The sequence below is a fragment of the Ovis aries genome, chromosome Y (assembly GCF_016772045.2).
Source record: "Ovis aries strain OAR_USU_Benz2616 breed Rambouillet chromosome Y, ARS-UI_Ramb_v3.0, whole genome shotgun sequence".
NCBI classification, from domain to species: domain Eukaryota; kingdom Metazoa; phylum Chordata; class Mammalia; order Artiodactyla; family Bovidae; genus Ovis; species Ovis aries.
In genome coordinates this window covers 8,527,115-8,554,082 of record NC_082741.1, presented here as the reverse complement: position 1 = coordinate 8,554,082, position 26,968 = coordinate 8,527,115, and the positions used below count along the sequence as shown (strand labels likewise).

Genomic DNA, 26,968 nt, shown 5'->3' with positions numbered 1-26,968 from the left:
ACTCTATGGACCATCAGTCTATGTACTTTTCCAGGCCAGAATACTGGAATTGGGTAGCCTTCTAACTTCTCTTAGATTTTCCCAACCCAGGTCTCAAACCCAGGTCTCCGCATTGCGGGAGGATTTTTTACCAGCTGAGCCACAAGGGAAGCCCAAGATATTGGGTGGGTAGCCTATTCCTTCTCCTGAGGATCTTGGCGACTCAGGAATCGAACCCGGGTCTCCTGCACTGCACGCGTATTCTTTAACGAGCTATTAAGGAAGCCTTCACTCTCCCACCCCGCAATCCCCCAAAGGAACTTGCTGAGTCTGAGTGTGGCTTATTACAAGCCGTCCTTTCGGGGAAGACAGGCCCAGACCACAGGCGACCTCACCATAATAAATTGTGGAAACTGCAACCAAAAAATAGGGGTAGCAAGTCCCTGGAAACCGTTCCAAGCGATCAGCTAGCGAAACGGAAACAGCTACTTTCGACTTATCCAGAGGCGGGGTTGCGTCATCCTACCAAGCGTTCTTTTTTGGGGCTGCCCTTAGCGTTGCCTGCACAAATGCCCATTAAGTCGCCAGTGAATAGGCCCCTAAACCTTTGGCTCGCTTTTTATCGTCAGGCTTTCTGCAGGTAATACGTAAAGCCAGGAGAAATAAGGCCATTTAGTGACCGCTCTGGTACACAACCATTCTTCTCTCCCAGGCGCGAGACGTAGTCGCTCTCCCGCCTGCGCAGCCCCGCCGGGACAAGGGGGCCTGCGAACCGTCCGGAAGCTTCGCGGACGGTTTCGTTGCTCGCTCGGCAAAATGGCGCGGGGTGAGGAGTCGTGTGTGACCCTGGGTCAGCCACATCTTTCTCGCCAGGATCTCTCCACACTGGTAAGGTTTTCTTTAAGGCGGATTGGAATGAGTTTAGGAGTGGGTATGACCTGACCTTTGGGAAGCGTTGAATCCCGGCAGTACCGGGCTGCCGAGAGCCTGAGTTACGCCCGAAACTTGGACCCGGGCGTTCTTTGAAGCGTTCATCCAGGTGTGCGAGTTGAGCCTGGCGGTGTGAAATCATGGAGCTTCGAAACGCGGAGATTTGGGCAGGAAAGTCAAGATATTAAGTGCCATTAACGTCTTTTCCTCTGAAGATCCGGCAAAGACTGTTAATACCCTCAGTTCTGGAAGGAGTTTTTACATTGTCGTTAGTGTTAATTTTCTTGAAATTTGAGGCCCTGGTCTTCCAGATCTTCTAGAGTTGGTGGAAATATAGGCTCTTCTGTAATTGTAAAGGGCTTTTAGGACTTGACTTTTGTTGTTGAGTCGCTCAGTCGTATCTCACTCTGCGATCCCATGGACTGCAGCACGCCAGGCATCCCTGTTCTGACTGGAAATCAAGACTGCCTTTGCAAGAAAGGTACTTTTGGTAAACAGTGGAGCGCTGAATAGATAATGGTAAACTGTAGATACAAAACGAGATATAAATTACGGTTTGTCTTTTGTGAGGTAGTTTAAACTAAAATGTTTAATTGCAGGATGTTACCAGGTTGACACCACTCTCTCATGAAGTAATCAGCAGACAAGCCACAATTAATATAGGTAAGAATACATTGTTGTGTACACTGCTGTCCTTCTTGAGGATTGATTGCTCTCCGATGACATTTAAACTCTTGTTCAATGAACTGAACTGTAGGAAGACTCAAATACATAATGGATAGATTTTAGCCATTATGAGCAAAGTACCTGCTCGATTTCTTGGGAAACAGTACTCTTCACTTGGATCCAGGGAAAGACATAGGTGTATGAAGAGACAGTACGGTGTATGCATGTATAGCAGAATGTTAAAGAAGAGGTGAAAATTCTTTTTGTAGAGAATATTTTAAGAACAGATTTCTTAACAGAATTTGAAATGTCTTATTTAGTATCTAATCTTTCAGAAGTGTTTTACTTCTTTTCTTAATTGACACATAATTTGGGAGAAGTTGATTGAGTGTAGATGTTTTACCTCTGTTAGCAGTAAAGCCTAATAAGACTTACACCTTAGAGTGGTGAAAAATTGTAAGACATTGTACTGCTTGCTGCTGCTGTTTTAGTTGCTAAGTGTGTGGACTCTTGTGACCGCCCCCCGCCCCCCACCCCGACTTGTTGCTTGCTAATCTCTGCTTTGGGATTCTGTAGGCAAGAATGTTGGTGGGGGTTGCCATTCCCTTCTCCAGGGAGTCTTCCTACATCAGGGATTGGACCCCCCATCTCTTGGATTGAAGGCAGATTCTTTATTGCTGAGCCACTTGCGGTGCTCACTCTGAACATTTACTTGTTTTACTGTAATCAGATTGGAGTTGTTTCCTAGTTTTCATGGATCTGTGCATGTTTAGGCTTCACTGTGGCTCAGCTGGTAAAGAATCCACCTGCGTTGTGGAAGACCTGGGTTTGATCTCTGGGTTGGGAAGATACACAGAAGGAAAAGGCTACCCACTGCAGTATTCTGGCCTGGAGAATTCCAAAGACTGTGTAGCCTATGGGGTTGCAAAGAGTTGGATGCTACTGAGCAACTTTCACTTCGCTTTGTGCATGTTTACCTCAATCAAAATACTGGAAATTTTATTAATATACAAAATTTTGTGTTTTTAAATGAATGTTTATTTCAAGTGAACTCCTTTTTTCAGATAACAAGTTGAATAATATGATTTTTAAATAAAATTTTCAGGTACATGTTTCAGAAAAAATTTTGTGTTGAAAGAATATATGGAGGGCATAAATGAAATCTCTGTTGGTTGTAGTTTGAAATATTTATAGTGAATTATGCCTTTTGTTTTTCTAACTTTACTGAAATACTTGGTATAATGGTATGCATATAAATTAAGTGTTTTTTGGCCTTTATAGGTACAATTGGTCACGTTGCTCATGGAAAATCTACTGTGGTGAAAGCTATTTCTGGAGTTCACACTGTCAGATTCAAAAATGAACTAGAAAGAAATATTACAATCAAGCTTGGGTATGCTAATGCCAAGGTACATAGTATGTTGTGGAAGGAGAAACGATTTTACTTGGGTTTCAAATATGCAAGTGAGAATTTAAATTTATTTTCATTATAATTTTTAGATTTACAAACTTGATGATGCAAATTGTCCTCGGCCAGAGTGTTACAGATCTTGTGGGAGTAGTACACCTGATGAGTTTCCTACAGACATTCCAGGGACCAAAGGGAACTTCAAACTAGTCAGGTGATTACTTTATGTTAAATACACATTTTTTTCCTTTCTGCTTATTGAATTATTTAATTGATAAGTTAGTGATTCAAATCTAAGCTTGAAGCAGATGGATTTTTGCCAAAACATTTTCTAATAAAATTTAGAGCTTATACTTGTTGCTGATAACCTTTTTAAGGATTCTGTTTAAATATAAGGTAAAATGTGTTTTTTTGGGTTCTCTTAAGAAATACAAGCATGGGGGTCCTTCTGTTCAGTCTTCCAATATTGTTACATACTTGTTTTGTTTTGCCTGTAGGTATCCATTTCTGGAATGTTGCATATCTTGATTCCTCAGAACACTAACATGTCATCTAACATATGTAGGTGTTAGGAATACCCAAAGAAAATTTACATCATAAGGATATTAATATTCAATTTTTGAGAATGGTAGTAATTCTAAAAGCATAGTAATTTTTGTTCTTAAGTGCTGAGTTCTTTGCATTAGGCTGGCAGGTTCATTCAGTCTTCCAAGACAGTGGAGATCCTTCTGTAAATTCCTTTTTTGAGTGAAAATTTCCATTCTGATAATGCAGTTGTAGTTTATTTAGTGTATATTATTGCTTGTTTAAATAGTTTATCTGACATTATATGGTTACAGTTATACTCTGAAAACATCAGATATCTCTTAAGCTTCTATAAAAGTTTTAAAAGCTAAAATTATTTTTAAAATCTACATTTTTAATGCATGGTTTAAAATTTTTTATTGTAAGCATTTTATACCTAAAGTTATTAATGGCAAATGTAATATTTGATTTTCCAACTGCTCTGCTCCATGTGCTTTCATTTTTAACTTTGAAATAATTGTAGAATAACCGAAAGTTGACGAGCCTTAATTGATTTTTCCCCAGTAGTTGTAAAGTGTTAGTCACTCAGTTGTGTCTGACTCTTTGAGACCCCAGGGACTCTAGCTGGCCAGGCCCCTCTGTGGGATTCTCCAGGCAAGAATACTGGAGTGGGTTGCCATTTCTTTCTCCAGTATTCACAGTACTACTTCAAACTTCAATGTAATACCAAAACAAGGCACTCTGTTGGTGTACATATATACGTCTACTTTATGATATGTATGTTCCTGGATAACAGAAACATTATTTCACCACAAAGATTCATCCATTATCCCCCACTGTTCTTAATCCTTGGCAAATACTGAATACTAGTCTGTTATTTAACTGAGTTTTTAAATTTCAGAAATGTTGTGTATGTTGAACACAGTATCTGCTGCTGCTCCTGGTGCTAAGTCGCTTCAGTCATGTCCGACTCTCTGTGACCCCATAGATGGTAGCCCACCAGACTTATCCGTCCCTGGGATTCTCCAGGCAAGAACACTGGAGTTGGTTGCCATTTCCTTCTCCAGAGCATGCTTGTATGCTAAGTTGCTTCAGTTGTGTCTGACTATATGCGACGCTATGGACAGCAGCCCACCAGAACACAGTATATCGCCTTTGAAATTGACTTTTGCACTCATTACAGTATTTTAGAGATCTGTCAAGGCTTTTGAGCTTACTAGTAGTTCATTCTTTTGGGTTTTTTTTTTTTTTTGGTAGACTTTATTTTTTAAAGAAGCTTTATATCTAAAGGTTCAAATGAGTACTGTGTAGAAGGTACAGATTTTTCTTATAGCTTGCAGGCAGAGCCCTCTCATTTTCAGATGAATGTGTTTTGACACAGCATTATCCAATATCCATGATTTACATTAGTGTTCACTCTTGTTTTATGTTTTACAAATGAGCAGAAATTTATAATGATGTGTTTGTCCTTTTGCTGTGTGTTCGTCCTTCTACTAAAAATCCTCTGTATCCTGCATATTCATCTTTTCCGCCTCTGTAACCCCTGGCAACTACTGATACTTGTTTCTCTGTGATGTGAAATTTGTTGTATCCTGTCTGACTCTTCATAACCCCGTGGACTATACAGTCTGTGGAATTCGTCAGGCCAGAATACTGGAGTGGGTAGCCTTTCTCTCTTCAGATTTGTTTATCTAGTTTTGCCTTTTCTAGAATAGTAAATAGTTGCTATTTTACCCTTCTATTGACCTCTTTTACTTAATGATATATAAAAAGCCTCTTGATGAAAGTGAAAGAGGAGAGTGAAAAAGTTGGCTTAAAGCTCAACATTCAGAAAACTAAGATCATGGCATCTGGTCCCATCAGTTCATGGGAAATAGACAGGGAAACAGTGGAAACAGTGTCAGTTTATTTTTGGGGGCTCCAGAATCACTGCAGATGGTGATTGCAGCCATGAAATTAAAAGATGCTTACTCCTTGGAAGCAAAGTTATGACCAACATAGATAGCATATTGAAAAGCAGAGACATTACTTTGCCAACAAAGGTCCATCTACTCAAGGCTATGGTTTTTCCAGTGGTCATGTATGGATGTGAGAGTTGGACTGTGAAGAAAGCTGAGTGCCGAAGAATTGATGCTTTCGAACTGTGATGTTGGAGGAGACTCTTGAGAGTCCCATGGACTGCAAAGAGATCCAGCCAGTCCATTCTGAAGGAGATCAGTCCTGGGTGTTATTTGGAAGGAATGATGTTGAAGCTGAAACTCTAGTACTTTGGCCACCTCATGCGAAGAGTTGAGTCATTGGAAAAGACTCTGATGGTGGGAGGGATTGGGGACAGGAGGAAAAGGGGACGACAGAGGATGAGATGGCTGGATGGCATCACTCACTTGATGGACATGAGTTAGGTGAACTCCAGGAGTTGGTGATGGACAGGGAGGCCTGGCGTGCTGCAGTTCATGGGGTCACAAAGAGTCAGACATGACTGAACGACTGAACTGAACGTTTTGCATCACTTTGTAATTGGTAACTTGCTTAATGGCATTGAATAATTTGTTCTCTGGGTGTATCTGAGCATATGTATATATCTATTTACTCACGAAAGGATAATTGATTGCTTTTAAGATTTGGCAGTTATGAATAAAGCTGTTATAAATATGCAAATTTTTTGTGTATGTAGACATAAATAAATTTTCAGTTGATTTGAGTAAACAGTTGTATTTGCTGGACCAAGTGGCAAAAAGATATTTGCTTTTGTGAGAAAACAGCAATCTTTTTAAAAATGGCTCTACCATTTTGCATTCCCACTAGTAATGAATGAGTGCGTATTTTTCCACATCCTTGTAGTATTTGCTGATGTTGGTGTTTAGAATTTTAGCCATTCTAGTCAAGTTTTTTGTTTTAATTAGCATTTTCCTGTTATGTCATGTGGGATCAAATTATCATGTGGTTATTTTCTATCAGTAAATCTTTGGTGGGGTTTCTTGGACCTGTTTTTTTAACCAAGTTCTATATTTTGATTTTTAAGAGTTATCTGTACACTTTAGGTGGTAGTTCATTTTCAGATACATCGTTTTGAAAATATCTTCTGCTACTTGGCTTGTCTTTTTATTCTCTTGACAGTGTCTTTAACAGAGCAAAAATTTTTAAGTTACAGAATTTTTTTTTCATTTTTGGGGGGGGTCCTTGCCTTGCACCTTGTAGGGTTTTAGTTCCCCAATCAAGGATTGAACCTGTACACTCTGCTGAGTCCTGCTGATCACTGGGTGTTCAGGGAATTCCCAGCAATTTCTAATTTTGAGGAAGGCCAGTGTATTAGTTCTTTTCTTCTGTGGTTTTGGTATTGTGCCTGAAAAGTGATTGCATTCAAGGTCATCCATGTTTTCTCCAGTGTTTTCTTCTAGGAGTTTTACAGTTTGATGATTGTTCTTTGAGCTAATTTTTGTACCAAGCACAAGGTCTCTGCCTGGATGTATTATTTTTTTTTTAACATGTAGATGTCAGTTCTTAAGGCACTGTTAAAAAGACTGTCTTTGCCCTTACATCTCTTTATGATATTAGTTAACTCAGCACAAGTTTATTTCTTGGGTTTTTGTTCTGTTCTGTTAATGTTTATCTGTTTTTTAAATACTGCAATGTCTTGGTTACTAGACCTTTATACTAAGACTTGAAGTGGGCTTGTGTCTTCTGATATTGTTATTGTCATTGAGTAGTGTTGGCTTTTCTGAGACTCACCTCTGCATATAAACCTTTGTGTTTTTTTAAATTTTGGTTTGTGTTGGGTCTTTGTTGCTGCATGGCTTTTCTCTACTTGTGGTGAGCAGGGGCCACTGTTTATTTTGGTGCTTAGGCTTCTTATTGGAGTGACTTTTATGGAGCACATACTTCAGTTGTTGTGGTTTGTGTGGTTGTGGTTCCCAGACTCTGGAGCATAGTAGTTGTAGTGCCCATACTTAGTTGCTCTGTGGCATGTACTATCTTCCTGGGCCAGGGATCAAAACCACTTCTCCTGAATTTGCAGGTTGATTCTTTACTACTGAGTCACCAGGGAAGCCTTGCATATAAGCTTTAGAATAAGTTTGTTGATATGCGTAAAATGACTTGCTGGGATTTTCATTCAGATTGGATGATACCTTTAGATTAGTTTGAAAAGAACTACCATCTTGATGGTATTGTTTTCCTATTTATTGCATGGAATCTCTTTAATTTTTTGACTTCATCAGAATTTTGTAGTCTTCCTTGTACAGATCTTACACATATTTCTTAGATTTATACCTAAGCATTTTTATTTTTAGGGGTGACAGTGTAAATGGTTTGTGTTTTTAATTTCACATTCTGCTTGTTCATTGCATCCTTTTAGGAAAGTGATTGAGTTGTATAAGTTAACTTTGACTCTACAATCTTATCTTATATTCATCACTCGTTACTTTTGGGTTGTTTTTTTTGGTTGTCTTTAACAGTTTTTCTGCATAGGCAGTCATGTTATCTACAAAGACAGTTTTATATCTACATTTTTAATCTGTATACCTTTTATTTCATTTTCATATTTTTATTATATAAGCTGGGACTCCATTATTGTGTTCAAAAGCATGGAGAAAAAGAGACATTTTTGCTTTTTAATTATCTTAGTAAAGAGCATTGAATTTCTTAACCATCAAGTATGACATTAGCTGTAGGGTTTTGTAGATACTTTTTATTACTTGAGATTGCCATCTATTCCTAGTTTGGTAAGGGTTTACAAATGAGTTTATGCTTTTTGTGCATTTCTTGATAGTATTATGTGATTTTCCTTTAACCTGTTGATGTGATGGAAGGCATTAATGAATTATCAGATATTGAATCAGCCTTGCATACCTTAGTTAAATCCCACATGGTAATATTGTTGGGTTAGATTTGCTAATATTTTGTTGAAGATTCTTATATGTATGTTCATGAGAAATTTTACTGTAGTTTTTCGTCCTTGCGGTGTCTTTGTTTGGTTTAGGTATAGAGTAATGTGTGCCTTATAAAAAGAGGAAATATTTCATTTGCTGTTATCTCCTTAAAAATCCAGCAGGGAATCAGTATAATATCTTAACTGTTTGGTAGAATTCACCAGTGAGCCCATTTAGGTCTGGTGCTTTCTGCTGGTGGAGGTTATTTGTTGATTGAATTTCTGTAATTAATATAAACCTAGTCAGATTGTTCAAATTGCTGTATGGGCTTAATGCTAACCATATCAAAATACCAGCAAAGTTTTTTTTTGTTTGTATATATACTACTTTAAGAAAAGATAATATCAGGCATACAGATCAGAAAGAAATGTTGCTTCATAAGTATGGTTGCAGTATACAAGTTCATCACACAGTAGCTCACTGTATTTCAGTGTACTAGCAATGAACACTTACATACCCACCCAAATATAAACTACTAAAGTCTGCAAAAGATGAAATACTTTAACCATTGCTTTAGAAGATAGAAGAAATACTTCCTCATTCTATGAGAAGAACTTCACCTTTTATCAGAACCAGAAAGACATTACACAAAAGGAAAAGTACTGGGAAATAATTCTTATGAGTATATAAGCTAAAATATGTGAAAATTAAACAGCTCGGGAAAGAAGTCAAGGAAATTCTAAATATAATCTGCATGAATTGAAAGCTCAACCAAAACACACAGGTTTAATGCAGCTTTTATCAAAATCCCGGCAAAGTAGGAAACCGAGAATTAGACCCCCTCCAATATGTCCCAGCTGAGTTTTGGCAAACGTGTGGAAGGAGTTCTGCAGAAGAGAATAGGGTATTCAACAAACAGGTGATGGAGCGTCTGTTTAAAGGCAAAAAAAAAAAGCGCCTAGTTTTAAATGTAATACTTTGGATTCAGAATGTATATTTTCTTTGAATATTTGTGTGAGCTCATCTATTTTGAGTACATACTTAAAATACAGCCACATTTGAATATTAAATGAATTGGATAAAACTATAAGAAACCTTTGAGAGAAACTGTAGGCAAAAAAAGTGTAGAACTTGGGATTTACTCTGATCTTTCAAGATATTATGGCATGTTGTATTCCATGGGGAAAAAAAAATTGGTAAGTTGCATTACATCAGGATTAGAAGTAATTGCTCTGCAAAAGATCTGTTGCAAGGGTCAGAAGACTTTTACTGACCCAGAGATAATATTTGCAGACAGCATGTCCAGAAGTGACTAGAACAGATAAATCTCAACTCAGCAGTTGAAAATAGTTGATCACAGTAGAATGTGTTAGTTGCTCAGTGGTCTGTCCATGGAATTCTCCAGGCAAGATAGTGAAGTGGATTGGCATTCCCTTCTTCAGGGGATCTTTCCAACCTAGGGATCAAACCCAGGTCTTCTGCATTGTAGTCAGGTTCCTCACCATTAGAGCTACCAGAAGACAATAGTCTAAAGGTACAAAGATCATATTTGCAGGCAAATAAGCGTATTTCCTATAATTCATGGTTTGACTTTAAATCCAGAATATGCCTAGTTTATTATTATTGTTATTTTACTATTCCCATTTATGCATCTATAAAGTCAGTATCTTTTTCACCTTGGGACATATCTCAAGCTGATTAGAGCCTAATCTTTGGTTAGGTTATATCTGTATATAGTTAATTTTCTCTATTTTGTATTAGGTCTTCAGTCATTTTAATTTCAAAGATGGTAGTATCATTTCAAACTTTTGGAAGCATCATGGTATATAGCCACTCTGTAGCAGGATTAATTTCTTTCAAAATAATCTAGCTATTAGAAATCTATGGATGTTTAAGTACTAGTTGATATTAAAGCTGGTTATTATTTCTTGATTATTAGACATGTTTCCTTTGTTGACTGTCCTGGCCATGATATTTTGATGGCTACTATGCTGAATGGTGCAGCAGTGATGGATGCAGCTCTTCTGTTAATCGGTAAGTAACATTAGAATTGGTTTCACAAATAAGTGTAGAGTCCATTCAGCATGGAATGTTTAAAGGGGAGATAGAGTCTCTCATGTCCATAATTGAGAATAGGTAGATTATCCAAATTAGTATAGATGAGTGCCTGTTAGCTATCATGAAATAGTAAGGTAAGTTGTACTGGGGCTATTATCTTGAGAGAATTTTAAGAGAAGTGTGGGGGAAACTTTTTTTTAAGACAATGCCTTTTTCTTACTGTTTTTCTTAGGCTTTTAAAATAGTAGTATGTTGGGGGCAAGTAGAAGGTAATTTAGAAATGGCTGTGAGCTATTCAGTGCAGTATTGACGGAATGGGCTTTTTAAACATGCACAGTCATGTGAAATAGTGAAGTCAAGGGCTGTGTGAATGTTTTTAGAACTGAAGTTGTGCTTTCTTTTGTGAGATCTTAAGGTGAATTGTAAGGGTCAAATGTAAAGTTCAAGGGCATTGTCTTCACAGAAGACCACTGTTGTTTCTGATACTCAGGGTAAAATTCAGGGAGTTCTCTACATCATCCTTAAGTTTGATAACTTATTAGAGTTTTTAAAAAACTTAGTGAAAGGTGAGTTTTTGAATTATGCAAAGGTGCAAAATTAAGTTCAGTGAAGGGAAGGCTACAAAGGGGCAGAGGCCAGCAAAGACAGTCTTTTATAAAAAGCATTTAGCTTCCACCCAAAAAAGGTTTAGTCCTTGCATTTGTGCTTCTTGACTATAAGCCATGTCACTTCTGACAGAATTGTCCTTATTCAGGGCAGGAGTTGAGTACATCTAATGTTAAGGGTAAGATTGCTACACCGGATACCCTTAAAGAGGGTGGCCATGCCAAAAAGAGCAACCATGTAATTTATGGTGAGAGACTGTGGAAATGAGAACTCCACTGATGTAAGACTGTGCTTTTCAACAAGCCTGCAGAATAAGTATGGGACAAGGCAACTAAATATCACAATTAAAGGGAAGTGATCATTGGGATACTGACAAAATACACTTTTTAATAATACATTGTCATACCTTCATTTCTCCTCACGTGATCTTACGTAACCTTCCCATCTGTCTTTGTGACTGGATAGCTGTGTTGAGAGGAAACAAACAGCCTCCAGGTTGGAAATCACTGTCTTTGTAAGCTGAGAAGTGTTGTTCCATTCCTTTTGTAGTATTCTCTTCATTAGATCTGCCCCACATTTAAAGGGAAGGATTTCACAAGGGTGTGAATGCCAGATAGGGGCTTCATTGAACATCTTCGTGGTTGTCTACATTTATGGTTGGTTGATTATAGTTCATAGACTGCACTATGCAACTTTTCTACTCTTAACTGTTTTGGAGCTACACTAGGCCAGAATATGCTGCAGACTACATAGAACTAGAGGGGTATATGTAATACCTAAGTATAGCCTGAAGGAAATCAAATTAGTTGATTCCAAGTATTGTGTGTAGGGTCAGGAATAGGAGTTAAAAGATGAGGGGATCCAGGGCAGTCAAATGTTGGGTTTAAACTGGTGAACTAACTCTGATCACACATCTTTTTTGTGTTTTAATTCTTCATAATCTCCTTAGCTGGTAATGAATCCTGTCCTCAGCCTCAGACGTCTGAACACCTGGCTGCCATAGAAATTATGAAACTGAAGCATATTTTGATTTTGCAGAATAAAATTGATTTGGTAAAAGAAAGCCAGGCTAAAGAACAGTATGAACAGATCCTTGCATTTGTACAAGGTAAGGTGCTGTAATAGTTAATAAGTGTATGAATCAAGGTTTAAGGTAAACATTTAATCATCAAAAATGAATCTATAGTTTCTAAACCCTGTTTCTCTATGTTACTAAATGCTTTTTAGCCAGTTTATAGAAGTAGTGAAATTTGAGTTGGTTGTTAGAGTTTGACTTTCATGTTAGATAGGAACAAGGTAATAGTCTGCGAATATTACCAGTTCGGTTTCTTCCAGATGGCAGCACGTTACTTTTGTTTTATTTAAAAATGACTGTTAACTTAATCATCATGGTAGTGAAAATATGTAAGAGCTAATATTTGTGTGTCATCCTTGCATTGAAGTCATGCTAGTATTATCTATATAATTCTAGTCTCAGTATATGTGTTTTCAGAGTGAGAGCCAATGCAGTTTTTTAAATTCTTTCCCAGTAATAGTAAAATTATATATATATATATGTTAGTCTGTTTTCTGATTATTTACACTGTCTACTTAAGAATCTCTTTGTAGTACTGCAAGTGACAATCATCTCTTTAATCTGTAATGTTCTTTTCTTTAAAACATGGTTTCTATTTGGGGCAAGACATAATACATATTATTTTTTACATTTGGCTTTTTTACTTGTTAGATGGTCTATCTTAATTAGCCAGATTGTGTGATAAAAGTTATACCTGTAAGTTCTCTATTTGGTCCATTCTGTTGACTCCTTTTTTAGCATTAGAAAAAAAAATACTGTGCTTTTCTAACAGGGTGGTAGCGTTCCATATTTTGCTGACATCTGTTTATAATGTCTGGATATCTGCTTTAGTTATCTTCAGTAATTTGTGGAGCAGACTTTGAAAAACGGATGAATTTTGATCTTTCTGAATTTTGTCATACAGGTACAGTAGCAGAAGGAGCTCCTATTATTCCAATTTCTGCTCAACTAAAATATAATATTGAAGTTATCTGTGAGTATATTGTTAAGAAAATTCCAGTACCTCTAAGAGACTTCACTTCAGAACCCCGACTTATTGGTATGGACTTAAGCTATTAGCCTTTAACTGTTGACTGTTTTTTTCTACATTGTAGATTTACTTTTAAGGGCACAGAGGTAATGATATATTAGAATGTTTGTGTGCTATTTTGAATTTTAACATAGGGAATGAGTTTATTATACCACAGGCAACACATATATATATGTATATGTATATATATGTAGTCATATATATGCATTTATATATATGTATACATATATATGTCATATATATGTATTTATATATATATATACACATACATAAGTCAACGGAGTGAATTTTAAAGTTTTATGTATTAGATAGATTGACTCTAAAATGCTAGATTGAAGAACAGAATCATGAATGAAATAGAAAAGTTAATTTTTATTAGGTAATCAGGATTAGAGTAATATAGTGTTAGAGTAACAATAGTGTTCTTTTATATAGAGATAATGTTTTAAACAAGAACACGAAAATAGAACCTCTGTACAAATTGTTTTAGCATACTGTTTATGAAGATTTTCATGTTCTTTTTGCCTTAATTTTGTAGTACCAGTACTGATGATTACATTAAGGTTGTGTTTTTTGAAAACAAGTTTGCAGAAAACTTGAGCCTTTCTGTACACTCCTCTGGGGATCCTGTATGTTTTATGGAGAGTGTTCTTTTGAGTGATTATGAAGCACACTCTTTGATAAGTGCCACTTTTTATAAGTTAATATAGTCCTAGAATTATTTTGTAGTTTTAAAAATAAGTTTTTGTCACATAAGTTCTAATATAAACGTATATGAGAGAAGAATTCAGTTCCACAGAACTGATAACATGTGTATTTCCAAATGTCTTTTTGTTCATATCATATAAACCTAGGTGCGTGTATAGTCATTTAATGAATGTAGGATTGTACTCCGGAAATGAATTTCATAGCTACTCCTTTTTTTAATTGTATGTGAGGATCACTGTAATAGTTTGGTAGGGCTGCCGTAATAAAACATCACATAATGGGTTTACTTCTCACATATACACGGGCCAGACATTAAGGTCCTTCCAGATTTTCTTCCTCCAGAGGCCTCTCCTCTTTGACTTGCAGATGGCCAGATGGTGCTTTTTGTCACACAGTTTTTTCTGTGTATGTATGCATCCTTGCTACCTCTTTGTCCAGATCCCCTGTTTTTGTAAGGACATGAGTCAGACTGGCTTAGGGCCTACTCAGTGACCTAATTTTACTTGAGTTACCTCTTTGAAGGCCTTGTCTTCAAATATAGATTCTGAGGTACTGGGTCGAAAGCTTAGGGGCTTTAGCATGAATTGCAGGGAAGGAGGCCACACTTTATTTAGCCTAGAATAATCAACCCTTCACTTAATTTTATCTGTATGAAGTATTTATTTGTCTTTTCTTTTGTAATAGTTGTTTAATTCCATAGTATAAATAGAGCTTCAACATGTCACTTAATTGATTGACTTATTTTCACTTTTCCAATATTTAAGACCATAATTAGATTAGGAATAATGATGTTTTCCACAAACTCAACTCTAAGGTATAGATCATAGCTACTTCTGAACATAGACACATTCCACTCACAAAGTTAGCGTGAGTAAGCGTCTGATTTAACTAACAGGATGAACTTTATGGTTTATTTCCTTTTTTCCTTTTCCCTTTCCCAGTTATTAGGTCCTTTGATGTCAACAAACCTGGCTGTGAAGTTAATGATCTTAAAGGTGGTGTGGCTGGTGGTAGTATTTTAAAAGGAGTGTTAAAGGTGAACTTGATTTTGAACTTTTCTTAACTAGAACATATTTTAAAGATGGTAAAAATAAAATTTCAAAATTAACTTCAAAACACATTGTTTTAATATGTCTTTAAATCATGCATAGGTTATAAGCTAGGTAACTGAATAGTGGTTGTGTTTCGAGATGTACTAGTTAGGACTCTTAACATATAAAGGTAATTATCTTGTCCCACATATTTTTATAACTCAATGTTTCAGCTGAACCAGGAAATAGAAGTCAGACCTGGCATTGTTTCCAAAGACAATGAAGGAAAACTCATGTGTAAACCAATCTTTTCCAAAATTGTATCACTTTTTGCGGAACACAATGATCTTCAGTATGCTGCTCCAGGTGGTCTTATTGGTAAGAATTTCACTTAACATCTGTAGGCTTCTGATAGCACCTGTTCATGTCACTTTTTTGTGAAATACACTGTCTATATCTCTAATTAGGTATTTTAAGTGAATATGAAGGAGTGGGATGCACAGGTATACACATAATTTAATTGTTCACTGTAGTATAAAACAATTTCATGTTAAAAAAAACTTGAAGGGAATTTTTTGGTGGTGCAGTGGTTAGGACTCAGCCTGGAGAATCCCAGGGATGGGGGAGCGTGATAGGCTGCTGTCTGTGGGGTGGCACAGAGTCAGACACGACTGAAGCGACTTAGCAGCAGCAGCATAATTAATGCCTCATTAAGAAACTAAAATCCCATAAGCTGTGCTCTCTTTGTGGTGGCAGGAGTTTTATATGTAAAGAATACATTTTAATTGCTATTAGGAAACCACTGTAGAACACAGGGTGCTCTGTGATGGCCAAGAGGGGTGGAGTGTTGTTGGGAGAACCAAGAGGGAAAGCTTCACGTATACATAAAGCTGATTCACGTTGTACAACAGAAATCAACACAGCACTGAAGCAGTTACACTGTAAAAACATAAAACACTAATTTATTGAGTGTAGTATGCTTAGTCGCTCAGTTGTGTCCAAATATTTGTGACTTCATGGACTTTAGCCCCCCCGGGCTCCTTTGTCCTTGGGGATTCTCCAGGCAAGAATACTGGAGTGGGTTGTTATGCCCTCCTCGAGGGAATCTTCCCAACCCAGGAGTTGAATCCAGGTGTCCTGCATTGCAGGAGGATTATTTATCAGCTGAGCTACCAGGGAAGCCCAATTTATTCAGTTTATTGAAAATGATAAGTTAAATAACAAAGTGTAATGATTTAATATTAAATGTAACACACCCTTACTTAAACTGGTCAGATTCACACTGTTCACGGCATCTGGTCCAGTCACTTCATGGCAAATAGGTGGGGAATCAATGGAAACAGTGATAGACTTTGTTTTCTTGGGCTCCAAAATCACTGCAGATGCTGACTGTAGCCATGAAATTAAAAGAGGCTTGCTCCTTGGAAGAAAAGCTATGACCAACTTAGACAGCATTTTAAAAAACAGAGACAGCACTTGCAACAAAGGTTGGTATCTCTTGATTAAAGTGAAAGAGGAAAGTGAAAAAGTTGGCTTAAAGCTCAAATTCAGAAAACTAAGATCATGGCAACCGGTCCTATCATTTCATGGCAAATAGATGGGGAAACAGTGGAAACAGTGTCAGACTTTATTTTTCTGGGCTCCAAAATCACTGCGGATGTTGACTGCAGCCACGAAATTAAAAGACACTTGCTCCTTGGAAGGAAAGTTATGACCAACCTAGACAGCATATTCAAAAGCAGAGACATTACTTTGCAACAACGATACATCTAGTCAAGGCTGTGGTTTTTCCAGTAGTCATGTATGGATGTGAGAGTTGGACTGTAAAGGAAGCTGAGTGCTGAAGAATTGATGCTTTTGAACTGTGGTGTTGGAGAAGACTCTTGAGAGTCCCTTGGAGTGCAAGGAGATGCAACCAGTCCATCCTAAAGGAGATCAGTCCTGGGTGTTCATTGGAAGGACTAATGTTGAAGCTGAAACTGCAATACTTTGGCTGCCTGATGTGAAGAGCTGACTCATTAGAAGAGACCCTGGTGCTGGGAAGAATTGAAGGAAGAAAAGGAGAGACAGAGGATGAGATTTTCTTGTTACTTTGTTGCATTAGTGTACAAACAATAGTATAATGAGAACCCTGTATACCTGCCAACCAGCATTAACAATTATGTATTATGTTTCTGCAAAGTAATATCCCTGGTGGCTTACTGATAAAGAATCCACCTGACAATGCAGGAGAGATGGGTTCAATCCCTGGGTCAGGAAGACCCTTTGTAAAGGAAATGACAACCCACTCCAGTATTCTTACTTGGGAAATCCCATGAACAGAGGATACTAGTGGCTGTATACAGTGCATGGAGTCAGAATCAGACACAATTGAGTGACTGAATAACAACAATCATTATAAACTTTGTAATTCTCAGACTTAATTAATTACATGACATTTATTTACCTTTATAGTTTAAATAAACTTAAAAAAATTCTTTAATTTCTATAAACCCTTTTTTCCCCATTGTTCTTGTATTTATGGATAAAGCAGGGATTTCAATTAAAAATGTATGGCATTTTGATTATGTAGTTGTTACCTGTTATGAGTTAATTGGGTTAGAATGTGTAGATAGATGTTATACTGGTATGACTACCTTTGCAAATGTTTTAAGAAATAGCAAATTGGAATATGTATTTTTTTATATCTTAGGAGTTGGAACAAAAATTGACCCCACTTTGTGCCGGGCTGATAGAATGGTGGGGCAGGTGCTTGGTGCAGTTGGAGCTTTACCAGAGATTTTCACAGAATTGGAAATTTCCTATTTTCTACTTAGACGACTTCTTGGTGTACGCACAGAAGGAGACAAGAAAGCAGCAAAGGTAAGTGCTTTTTGTAATTCAGAAGCACAGACAAAGCATGATGTTTCAAGCAGTTTTGTTCATTTGCTACAGTGACAGTATAATTACAAAAAAAGTATTCGGGAGTGAATACTTTGAAAGTTTCTGTGTACCAATGAGCCATAAACCAAGCCAGAATTTTGTTTTGTTATTTAATGGAAAAAAGTGTTTGTGCCCATATGTCTAATGTGCGTGCTCAGCCATGTCTAACTCTTTGTGACCCAGTGGGCTGCATCCAGCAAGGCTCCTTTGTCCATGAAATTTTCCAGGCAGAAAACATGTGACTTTTTATAAAAGAAGAGTCAGACTTTGTTGGCAGAGATACAGAGAACTAAGTACTTAAATTTTCTGAGAGAGTATAAATTTGTAACATATTTAAGTGTTCACTGTCCCAGCATGCTGGGGTCCTGCCCCGGTTGGATCCAGGGTATCCGAAGTGTAACAGCATCAGTGAAGAGAATGATGTAGAGAGATAAAGAAAGAAGGTTGTAGATAAGAAAATAGGGGAGAGAAAGAAAGAAAGACATGGGGAGACCAAGCTTCTTCAGTTAGCTAGGCCCATTACTTTATTTTCAGAGAGCGCTTTTATACCCCTGAGTTGTACACTGAGGAAAGTGAAAAATGCAGAGTCAACTCAACATTCCATCAGTATTAACTTTTATCAATACCAGGTTCCTTGCTGCAAGAGTCCTATTTTTTGTACATTATCTTCTGGCCCGGAGGCCTGTTGATATTTTATGACCTCTTTTTGATAAAGGTTGGTAGGCCAGAACAGTAATTTTCCCTTAAAGTGTTTCTTCTTAAATTCCTAGGCTGTGTCACCCTTAAAGTACAGAGTTAGGTTTTTATGAAGCAGGTTACAGCAAAGAAAGAACTTATTAACTCAAAGTCTAATGTTGCTAATGCTAAAGCTGCTGCTTGATTTTTCTACATCCTGACTATATGCACTCCCAGGAACACAATGGATAGGGGATGTGAGAACTTGGCAGCAAACATTGGCTCAACAATGTTGCAAGAGTCTGGATAAACCTGCCAAGTAAGCTAGAATGCTAAGGGGTTTGAATTGAAACACTCTTATCTTGTCCAGGAGAGTTATTAACTAAAGCCCTAAGTTAACTCTTTCCAGAGAAAGGTGGTCGGGGACAGCCCCCTGTTAATGTCAGAAGAGTTGGTGAAAGACATAAAATAGTAAGACAGATTCTAGTTTTGGGGTAGATGCTCAAGCAGGTCCAGGGGGTCAATCGAGTCCTGAGGCCTTGCTCATCAGGACTCTTCCTCATGACCTTGTCATGGGTGGGATGGCCCAGAGAGTCTTTGGAGTCCTGCATGATCTTGTCATGGGTGGGATCTCCCTTGCTGGCTCCCGGCACCAGCAGTTTCATTTTAGAGTTGTCATTTTAAACAACAACGGGAAAATGACATTTAAAAAGGAATGATGTGTAATACATATTTTGACATTAAAAGATCTGAAGATACAATAAGCTCAGAGAAACAAGTGGCAGAGAGTGATACAGAGTACTCTGTTAGCTTTTAACACTGGGTTTTTTTATAGTAGTTAAGTCTTTGTATCATGTTATCACTATTAGATTGTATTCTCTAGCTTTTCTTTAAGCTTTAGTATTTGTTGTTTGAGTGCTTAAAATAATAGCTAGTGGGAAGCTGCTCTGTAGCACAGGGAGCTGTTCCTATACCTTGCTTTGAAGTATGCAACCTTAGATTGAGAATATTCTTCCTGTACAGTATTTAAAATTCTGTATGTGATCATAAAGTCCTTTTTAGAGTTCACTTTAGTATTTATATTTCTTACAGTCTGACTAAATGAAACATGAAGGTCTTAAAGACAACAGTGTAGGGGTTACCCTGGTGGCTCAGTGGTAAAGAATCTGGCTGCCAGTGCAAGAGACAACAGGTTTGATCCCTGATCTGGGAAGATACCATATGCTGTGGGAGCAGGAAATCCTCTGTGCCACAACTGCTGTGCCCACATGCTGCAACTGCTGAAGACTGTCCACCTAGACTCTGCTTAGCAGGAGAAGCTGCCACAGTGAGAAACGCACACACCACAGCTAGAGAGTAATCCCTACTGACCCCTACTAGAGAAAGCCTGCACAGCAACAAAGACCCAGCACTGCCACAAATAAATAAAATTATACATAAAAAAAGTTGGTGTGAATTTTGACATTATACTGTAAAAGCATCAGTAGGCAGTATGTTGTTTAGTTGGTAAGCCATGTCCAACTCTTTGTGACCCCAAGGACTGCAGCAAACCAGAGTTCCTTGTCCTTCACACTCCTGGAGTTTGCTCTAACTTGGGTCGATGGAGTTCGTCATGCCATGCAACCTTCTACTCTGTAGCCCCCTTCTCCTGACTTAAGTCTTCCCTAGTGTCTGGTCTTTTCCAGTGACTTGGCTCTTTCTATCAGGTGTCCAGAGTATCAGAGCTTCAGCTTCAGGATCTATTCTTCCAATGAATATTCTGGTTAGTTTCCTTTAGGATTGAGTGGCTTGATCTTGCAGTTTAAGGGTGTCTCAAGGGTTTTCTGCAACACTGTAATTTGAAAGCATCAATTTTTCGACACTCAGTCTTCTTTATGGTTCAACTCTCACATCCATACACGGCTTCTAGAAAAACTGTAGCTTTGACTATACTGACATTTGTTAATGAACTGATGTCTCTGCTTTTTAATAATGTAGTCTAGGCTTTTTGTGGCTTTTCACTCCAAGAGTGACTGTCTTTTAATTTTGTGGCTTCAGTCACCAACTACAGTGATTTTGGAACCCAAGAAAAGAAAATCTGTCATTGTTTCCATTTTTTCCCTTTATATTTGGTGTGAAGTAGCAGAGACATAACTTTGCCAACAAGGGTCCATCTAGTCCAGGCTATGGTTTTTCCAGTGGTCATGTATGGATTTGAGAGTTGAACTGTGAAGAAAGCTGAGTGCCAAAGAATTGATACTTTTGAACTGTGGTGTGTTCGAGAAGACTTGAGAGTCCCTTGGAGTGCAAGGAGATCCAACCAGTCCATTCTGAAGGAGATCAGCCCTGGAATTTCTTTGGAAGGAATGGTGCTAAAACTGAAACTCCAGTACTTTGGCCACCTCATGTGAAGAGTTAACTCATTGGAGAAGACTCTGATGCTGAGAGGAATGGGGGCAGGAGGAGAAGGGGATGATAGAGAATGAGATGGCTGGACGGCATCACCGACTCAATGGATGTGAGTTTGAGTGAGCTCCGGGAGTTGGTGATGGACAGGGAAGCCTCGCGTGCTGCAATTCATGGGGTTACAAAGAGTTGGACATGACTGAGCGACTGAACTGAACTGAACTGAATGGGACTGGATGTCAGGATCTTGGTGTTTTGAACGTTGAGTTTCAAGCTAGCTTTTTCACTCTTCTGTTTCATCTTCATCAAGAGACTCTTTAGTTTGCTTCACATTCTGCCATTAGTGTGGTATGAAGCATTCTGCCATTAGTGTGGTATCATCTGTATATCTAAGGTGGTTTTTATTTCTCCCAGCAGTCTTGATTCCAGGTTGTGATTCATCCAGCCCTGTGTTTTGTAAACAAGCAAGGTGTCAGTATACAGCCTAGACTTACTCCTTTCCCAATTTCCTAGTTGTTCCACTATTGGTTCTGTTGCTTCTTGACTTACATACAGGTCTTGGAGGAGGCAGGTATTGCCCTTTAAAAAATTTGCCAGTTTGCTGTGATCCACATAGGTAAAGGCTATAGCTTAGTCAGTAAGCAGATGATTTTCTGAAATTCCTTTGCCTTTTCTATGACCCAGTGGATGTTGGCAATTTGATCTCTGGTTCTTCTCCCTTTTCTAAATCCAGATTGTACATTTGGAGGTTCTCAGTTCACATACAGTTGAAACCTAGCTTGAAGGATTTTATGCGTTACCTTGCTAGTTTGTGAAATGAGTTCAGTTGTACTAGAATTGGAACATACTTTGGAAATGCCTGACTCTGGCATGAGAGTGAACACACTGCTTCCCAGTCCTAGGCTACTGCTGAATTTTCCAAATTTGCTGGTATATTGAGTGGAGCACTGTAACAGCATCATCATTTAGGATTTGCATTAGCTCATTTGGAATTCTATCACCTCCATGAACTTTGTTCATAGTAATTTTTCCTAAGGCTTGCTTACTTTCACACTCAAGGATATCTGGCTCTAGGTGAGTGACTATACTATTGAGGTTATCTGGGTCATTAAGACTTTAATTGTATATTTTGTCCATGTGTTCTTTTGTGTGTGTGTGATGATTTTTGCCCTACATCAGTGTGAATCAGTCAGAGGTACATATGTTCGCTCTATCCTGAACTGCTCTCCCTCCTCCCTTCCCAGCCTGTCCTTCAGGGTTGTCCCAGAGCATCAGCTTTGTGTGCACTGCTTCATGCCTCAAACTTGTACTGGTCATCTGTTTTGCATATAATAACATACACACTTCAGTGCTATTCTCAAATCCCATTCTTGCCTTCTCCCATCGAGTCCCAAAGTTGTGGTTTATACCTGTGTTCCTTTGGCACCCTGCATATAAGATGGTCAGTAGTATCTCTGTAAATTCCATGTATTTGTGTTAATACACAGTATATGACTTTTCCTTTCTGACTTAACTTCACTCTGAATAATAGCCTCCAGGTTCATCTATCTCATTAAAACTGACTTAAATGTTTACCTTTATACAACTGGGTAATATTCCTTTGTGTATATGTACACCCTCCTTATCCATTCATCTGCTGTTGGACAGTTCAGTTGATTCCATGTCCTAGCTATTGTAAACAGTGCTGCAGTGAACGTTGGGGTACATGTGTCTCTTGCAGTTCTGCTTTCCTTGGAATGTAACCAGCAGTGGGATTGATTGCTGGATCATATGGCAGTTCTGTTCCCAGATTTTCAAGAATCTCCACACTGCTATCCAAAGTGGCTATACCAGTGTGCGTTTGCATCAGCAGTATAAGAGGGTTCCCTTTTCTCCACATCCTCTCTAGCATTTATTATTTGTAGACTTTTGCTGCTGCTGCTGCTAAGTCACTTAAGTCATGTCTGACTGTGTGACCCCATAGATGGCACCCCACTAGGCTACCCCGTACCTGAGATTCTCCAGGCAAGAACAGTGGAGTGGGTTGCCATTTCCTTCTCCAGTGCATGAAACTGAAAAGTGAAAGTGTAGTCTCTCAATCGTGTCCGACTCTTAGTGACCCCGTGGACTGCAGCCCACCAGGTCCTCCGTACATGGTATTTTCCAAGCAAGAGTACTGGAGTGGGGTGCCATTGCCTTCTCCTTGTAAACTTTTTGATGGCTATTTGGACTAGTATGACATGATACCTCATTTGTAGTTTTGATTTGCATTTCTCTAATGATAAGTGAAGTTGACTATCTTTTAAAGAGTTTATCAGTCATCTGTGTATCTTCTTTGGAGAGAAATGTCTATATAGGATTTTTGCCTTTTTTTAATTGGGTTGTTCATATTTCTGGTATTGAACTGCATAAGCTGCTTGTATATTTTGGATATTAATTCTTTGTCAGCTTGTTACTTTCTCCCATTCAGAAGGCTGTTTTTACACCTTGCTTATAGTTCTTTCATTGTGCAGAAGCTTTTAATTAGGTGCAATTTGTTTATTTTTGTTTTTCTGTCCATTACTCTGGGAGGTGGGTCATAGAAAACGTAGTGATTTATGTTGAAGAGTCTTCTGTCTTTATTTTTCCCCTCAAAGTTTTAAAGTTTCTGATCTTATATTTAGGTATTTAATCCACTTTGAGTTTATTTTTGTGTATGGTGTTAGAAAATGTTCTAATTTCATTCTTTTACATATAGTTGACAGTTTGCCCAGCACCACTTGTTGAAGAGACTGTCTTTTCTGCATTGTATATTTTTTGCCTCATTTGTCAAAGATACAGTGTCCATAGGTACATAGAATTATTTCTGGACATTCTGTTTTGTTCTGTTGATCTATAGTTTTGTCTGTTGTCAGTATCAGACTATGGTGATGACTGTAGCTTTGTAGTACAGTCTGTAGTTAGGAAGGTTGATTCCTCCAGTTTCATCCTTCTCAAGACTGCTTTGGCTATTTGGAGTCTTTCATGTTTCCATAAATTGTGAAATTATTTGCTTTAGTTCTCTGAAAAATACCATTGGTAGTTTGATAGGAATTGCATTGAATATGCTAACAATGAAAAATCAGAAAGAGAAATTAAGGAAACAACCCAATTCAACATTGTAACAAAAGAAATAAAATGCTTGAGTAGTATACTTATTTTCACTTATTGATTCTTGCAGTCCAACATGTGTCATCTTTGATTTCTTTCATCTGAATTTTATAGTCTCCTCTATATAGATCTTCAGTTTCTTTAGGTAAATTTATTCCTAAGCATTTTATTCCTTTTGTTGCAGTGTTGAATGGGGTTATTTGCTCAATTTCCCTTTCTGATTTTTCATTGTTAGCATATAAGAATGGAAGGTCATTTCTGTATGTTAATGTTATATCCTGCTACTTTGCTCGGAGAAAGCAATGGCAACCAACTCCTATACTGTTGCCTGGAAAATCCCATGGATGGAGGAGCCTGGTAGGCTGCAATCCATGGGGTCACTGAGTCAGACATGACTGAGCGAATTCACTTTCACTTTTCACTTTGATGCATTGAAGAAGGAAGTGGCAACCCACTCCAGTGTTCTTGCCTGGAGAATCTCAGGGACGGGGTAGCCTGGTGAGCTGCCAGCTATGGGATTGCACTGAGTTGGACATGACTGAAGTGACTTAGCAGCTACTTTACTGTATTCATTGATTAGCTCTCATAGTTTTCTGGTGACATCTTTAGGGTTTTTTATGTAGAGAATCATATCATCTGCCAACAATGAGAGTTTAGCTTCTTTTCCAATCTGGATTCCTGTGATTTCTTTTTCTTCTCTGATTGCTGTGACTAGAATTTCCAAAACGGTGTTGAATAGAAGTGATGAGAGTGGGCACCCTTGTCTATTTCCTGATTTTAGAGGAAATGCTTTCAGTGTTGCACCATTGGCATTAGTGTTTGCTGTGGGTTTGTCATATATGGCTTTTATTATGTTGAGATATGTTCCTTCTATGCCTGCTTCTGGAGAGTTTTCATCATTAAAAGGTGTGGAATTTTGTCAAAGGGTACCTCTGCATCTATTAAAATAACCATACAATTGTATCTTTTAATTTGTTAATATGTTATTGCATTGATTGATTTGGAAATATTGAAGAATCCTTGGCATCCCTGGAAGCACACCCAGTTGACATAATGTCTGATCTTTCTAATATGTTTGTGGGTTTTGTTTGCTAGAATTTTATTGAGGGTTTTTGCATCTATGTTTACCAGTTATATTGTCCTGTAGTCTTTTTTTGTGGTGTCTTTGTCTGGTTTTGGTGTCAGGGTGAGGGTGGCCTCATTGAATGAGTTGGTGTGTTTTTCTTCCTTCGCAGTTTTCAGGAAGAGTTTCAGTAGGATAGGTGTTAATGCTTTCTTAATTTTTGATAGCCATTGTGATGGCTTCATGTGTGAAGCCATCTTGTCCTGGGCTTTTGATTATTGGAAGATTTTGATTACAGTTTTAATTTCCATTCTTGTGATCTAGTGTTCATATATTCTATTTCTTATTCAGTTTTGAAATGTTAAACTTTTTAAGTATTTGTCCATTTCCTCCAAGTTGTACATTTTGTTGGCATATAGTTGTTCATAGTAGTCTCTGATGATAGTTTGTATTTCTCTGTTGTTCATTTTAATTTCTGGAATTTTTTCTTGTTAATTTAATGGATTTGAACCTGCTCTTTTTTTCCTGATAAATCTGATAAATGGTTTGTCTCTTTTATGTTCAAAGAACCAGCTTTTAGTTTACTGATCTTTGCTGTAGTCTCTTTCATTTCTTTTATGGTAGTTTTTTTTCCTAGTTGCTTCACATGTCAAGTTAGGTTGTTTCTTAGTGTTGCTTTTGTTTCTTGAGGTAGGCTTGTTCTGCTCTGAATTTCCCTCTTCAGAGGTTTTCCTGAGCAGGGGTTTTCCTGAATTCGATATTTTTTATTTTTGTGTTTTCATCATTTGTTTCTGTGTATATTTTGATTTCCTTTCTGATTTCTTCTGTGATCTATTGGTAATTTAGAAATGTGTTGTTTTGTCTCTGTTTGTGTTTTACGGATCTCCCCCCCCCCCCGCCCACCCGTGATTAATACCTAATCTTAAGCATTGTGATCCAGAAAGATGCTTGAAATGATTTCAGTTTTTGAAGATTTACCAAGCCTTGTATTATGGCCCAGAATGTGATCTGCTGGAGAATGATCTGTGTGCACTGGAGAAGAATGTGAAATACATTGTTTTTGGGTGAAATCCTTGGTAGATATTATGTCTAATGGGTCTAATGTATTATTTAAAATTTGTTTCCTTGTTGATTTTTATGTCAGATATTCTGTCCCTTGGTCTGAGTGTGGTATTATAGTCCCACACTATTATTGTGTTACTGTCAGTTTCCCCTTTAATAGTTGTTAGTATTTGCCTTATGTATTAAGGTACTCTCTATGTTGGGTGCATATATATTTATAATTGTTTTTATCTTCTTCTGATTGATCTCTTGATCATTATGTAGTATTCTCCTTTATGTCTTAGAAAGGCCTTTGTTTTAAGCTCTGAGTGTTGCTATTCTTGCTTTTTTTTTTTTTTTACTCCATTTTATTAACTATCTCTTTCTACTCTCTCATTTTCAGCCTGTATGTACACCTAGGTTTGAGATGGGTCCCTTGTAGACAGCGTATATAGGGGTTTTGTTTTTGTATCCATTTGGCCAGTCTTTGTGTTTTGATTGGAGCATTTTATCCATTTACATTCAAGGTAATTATTGATAGATATGTTCCCATTAGCATTTACTTTATTGTTTGGGGTTCTTTTTTAGAAACCTATAACAATCTTGTCTAAACAAGATCCTTTAGCATTTGTTAAAGAATTAATTTGGTGGTGCTGAATTCTTTCAGCTTTTGCTGAATTCTCTCAGCTTTTGCTTGTCTGTAAAGCTTTTTGATTTCCCCTTTGAATCTGAAAGAGATCCTTGCTGGGTAGAGTAATTTTGGTTCTGATTTTTCCCTTTCATCTCTTTAAGTATGTACCATCATTCCCTCTAACCTGCAGGGTTTCTGTTGAAAGATCAGATGTTATCCTTATGGGGATCCACTAGTATATTATTTGTTGCTTTTCTCT

General features: G+C 37.7%; 1 protein-coding gene across 2 annotated transcripts in view; it reads left to right on the top strand.

Moving 5' to 3' along the window:
* The first annotated feature begins 772 nt into the window (after positions 1–772).
* Positions 773–26,968, top strand: part of LOC132659062 (eukaryotic translation initiation factor 2 subunit 3, Y-linked-like) — a 45,154-nt gene continuing 18,958 nt past the window's right edge. For both annotated transcript variants that reach the window (XM_060408718.1, XM_060408717.1), the window contains exons 1-10: positions 773–867; positions 1,509–1,572; positions 2,857–2,984; positions 3,076–3,197; positions 10,316–10,410; positions 11,990–12,148; positions 13,020–13,154; positions 14,795–14,889; positions 15,118–15,262; positions 17,577–17,746. In XM_060408718.1, coding sequence (XP_060264701.1) covers positions 796–867; positions 1,509–1,572; positions 2,857–2,984; positions 3,076–3,197; positions 10,316–10,410; positions 11,990–12,148; positions 13,020–13,154; positions 14,795–14,889; positions 15,118–15,262; positions 17,577–17,746 — 1,185 coding nt within the window. In that variant the 5' untranslated portion in view covers positions 773–795. The remainder of the gene's footprint in view (positions 868–1,508; positions 1,573–2,856; positions 2,985–3,075; positions 3,198–10,315; positions 10,411–11,989; positions 12,149–13,019; positions 13,155–14,794; positions 14,890–15,117; positions 15,263–17,576; positions 17,747–26,968) is intronic.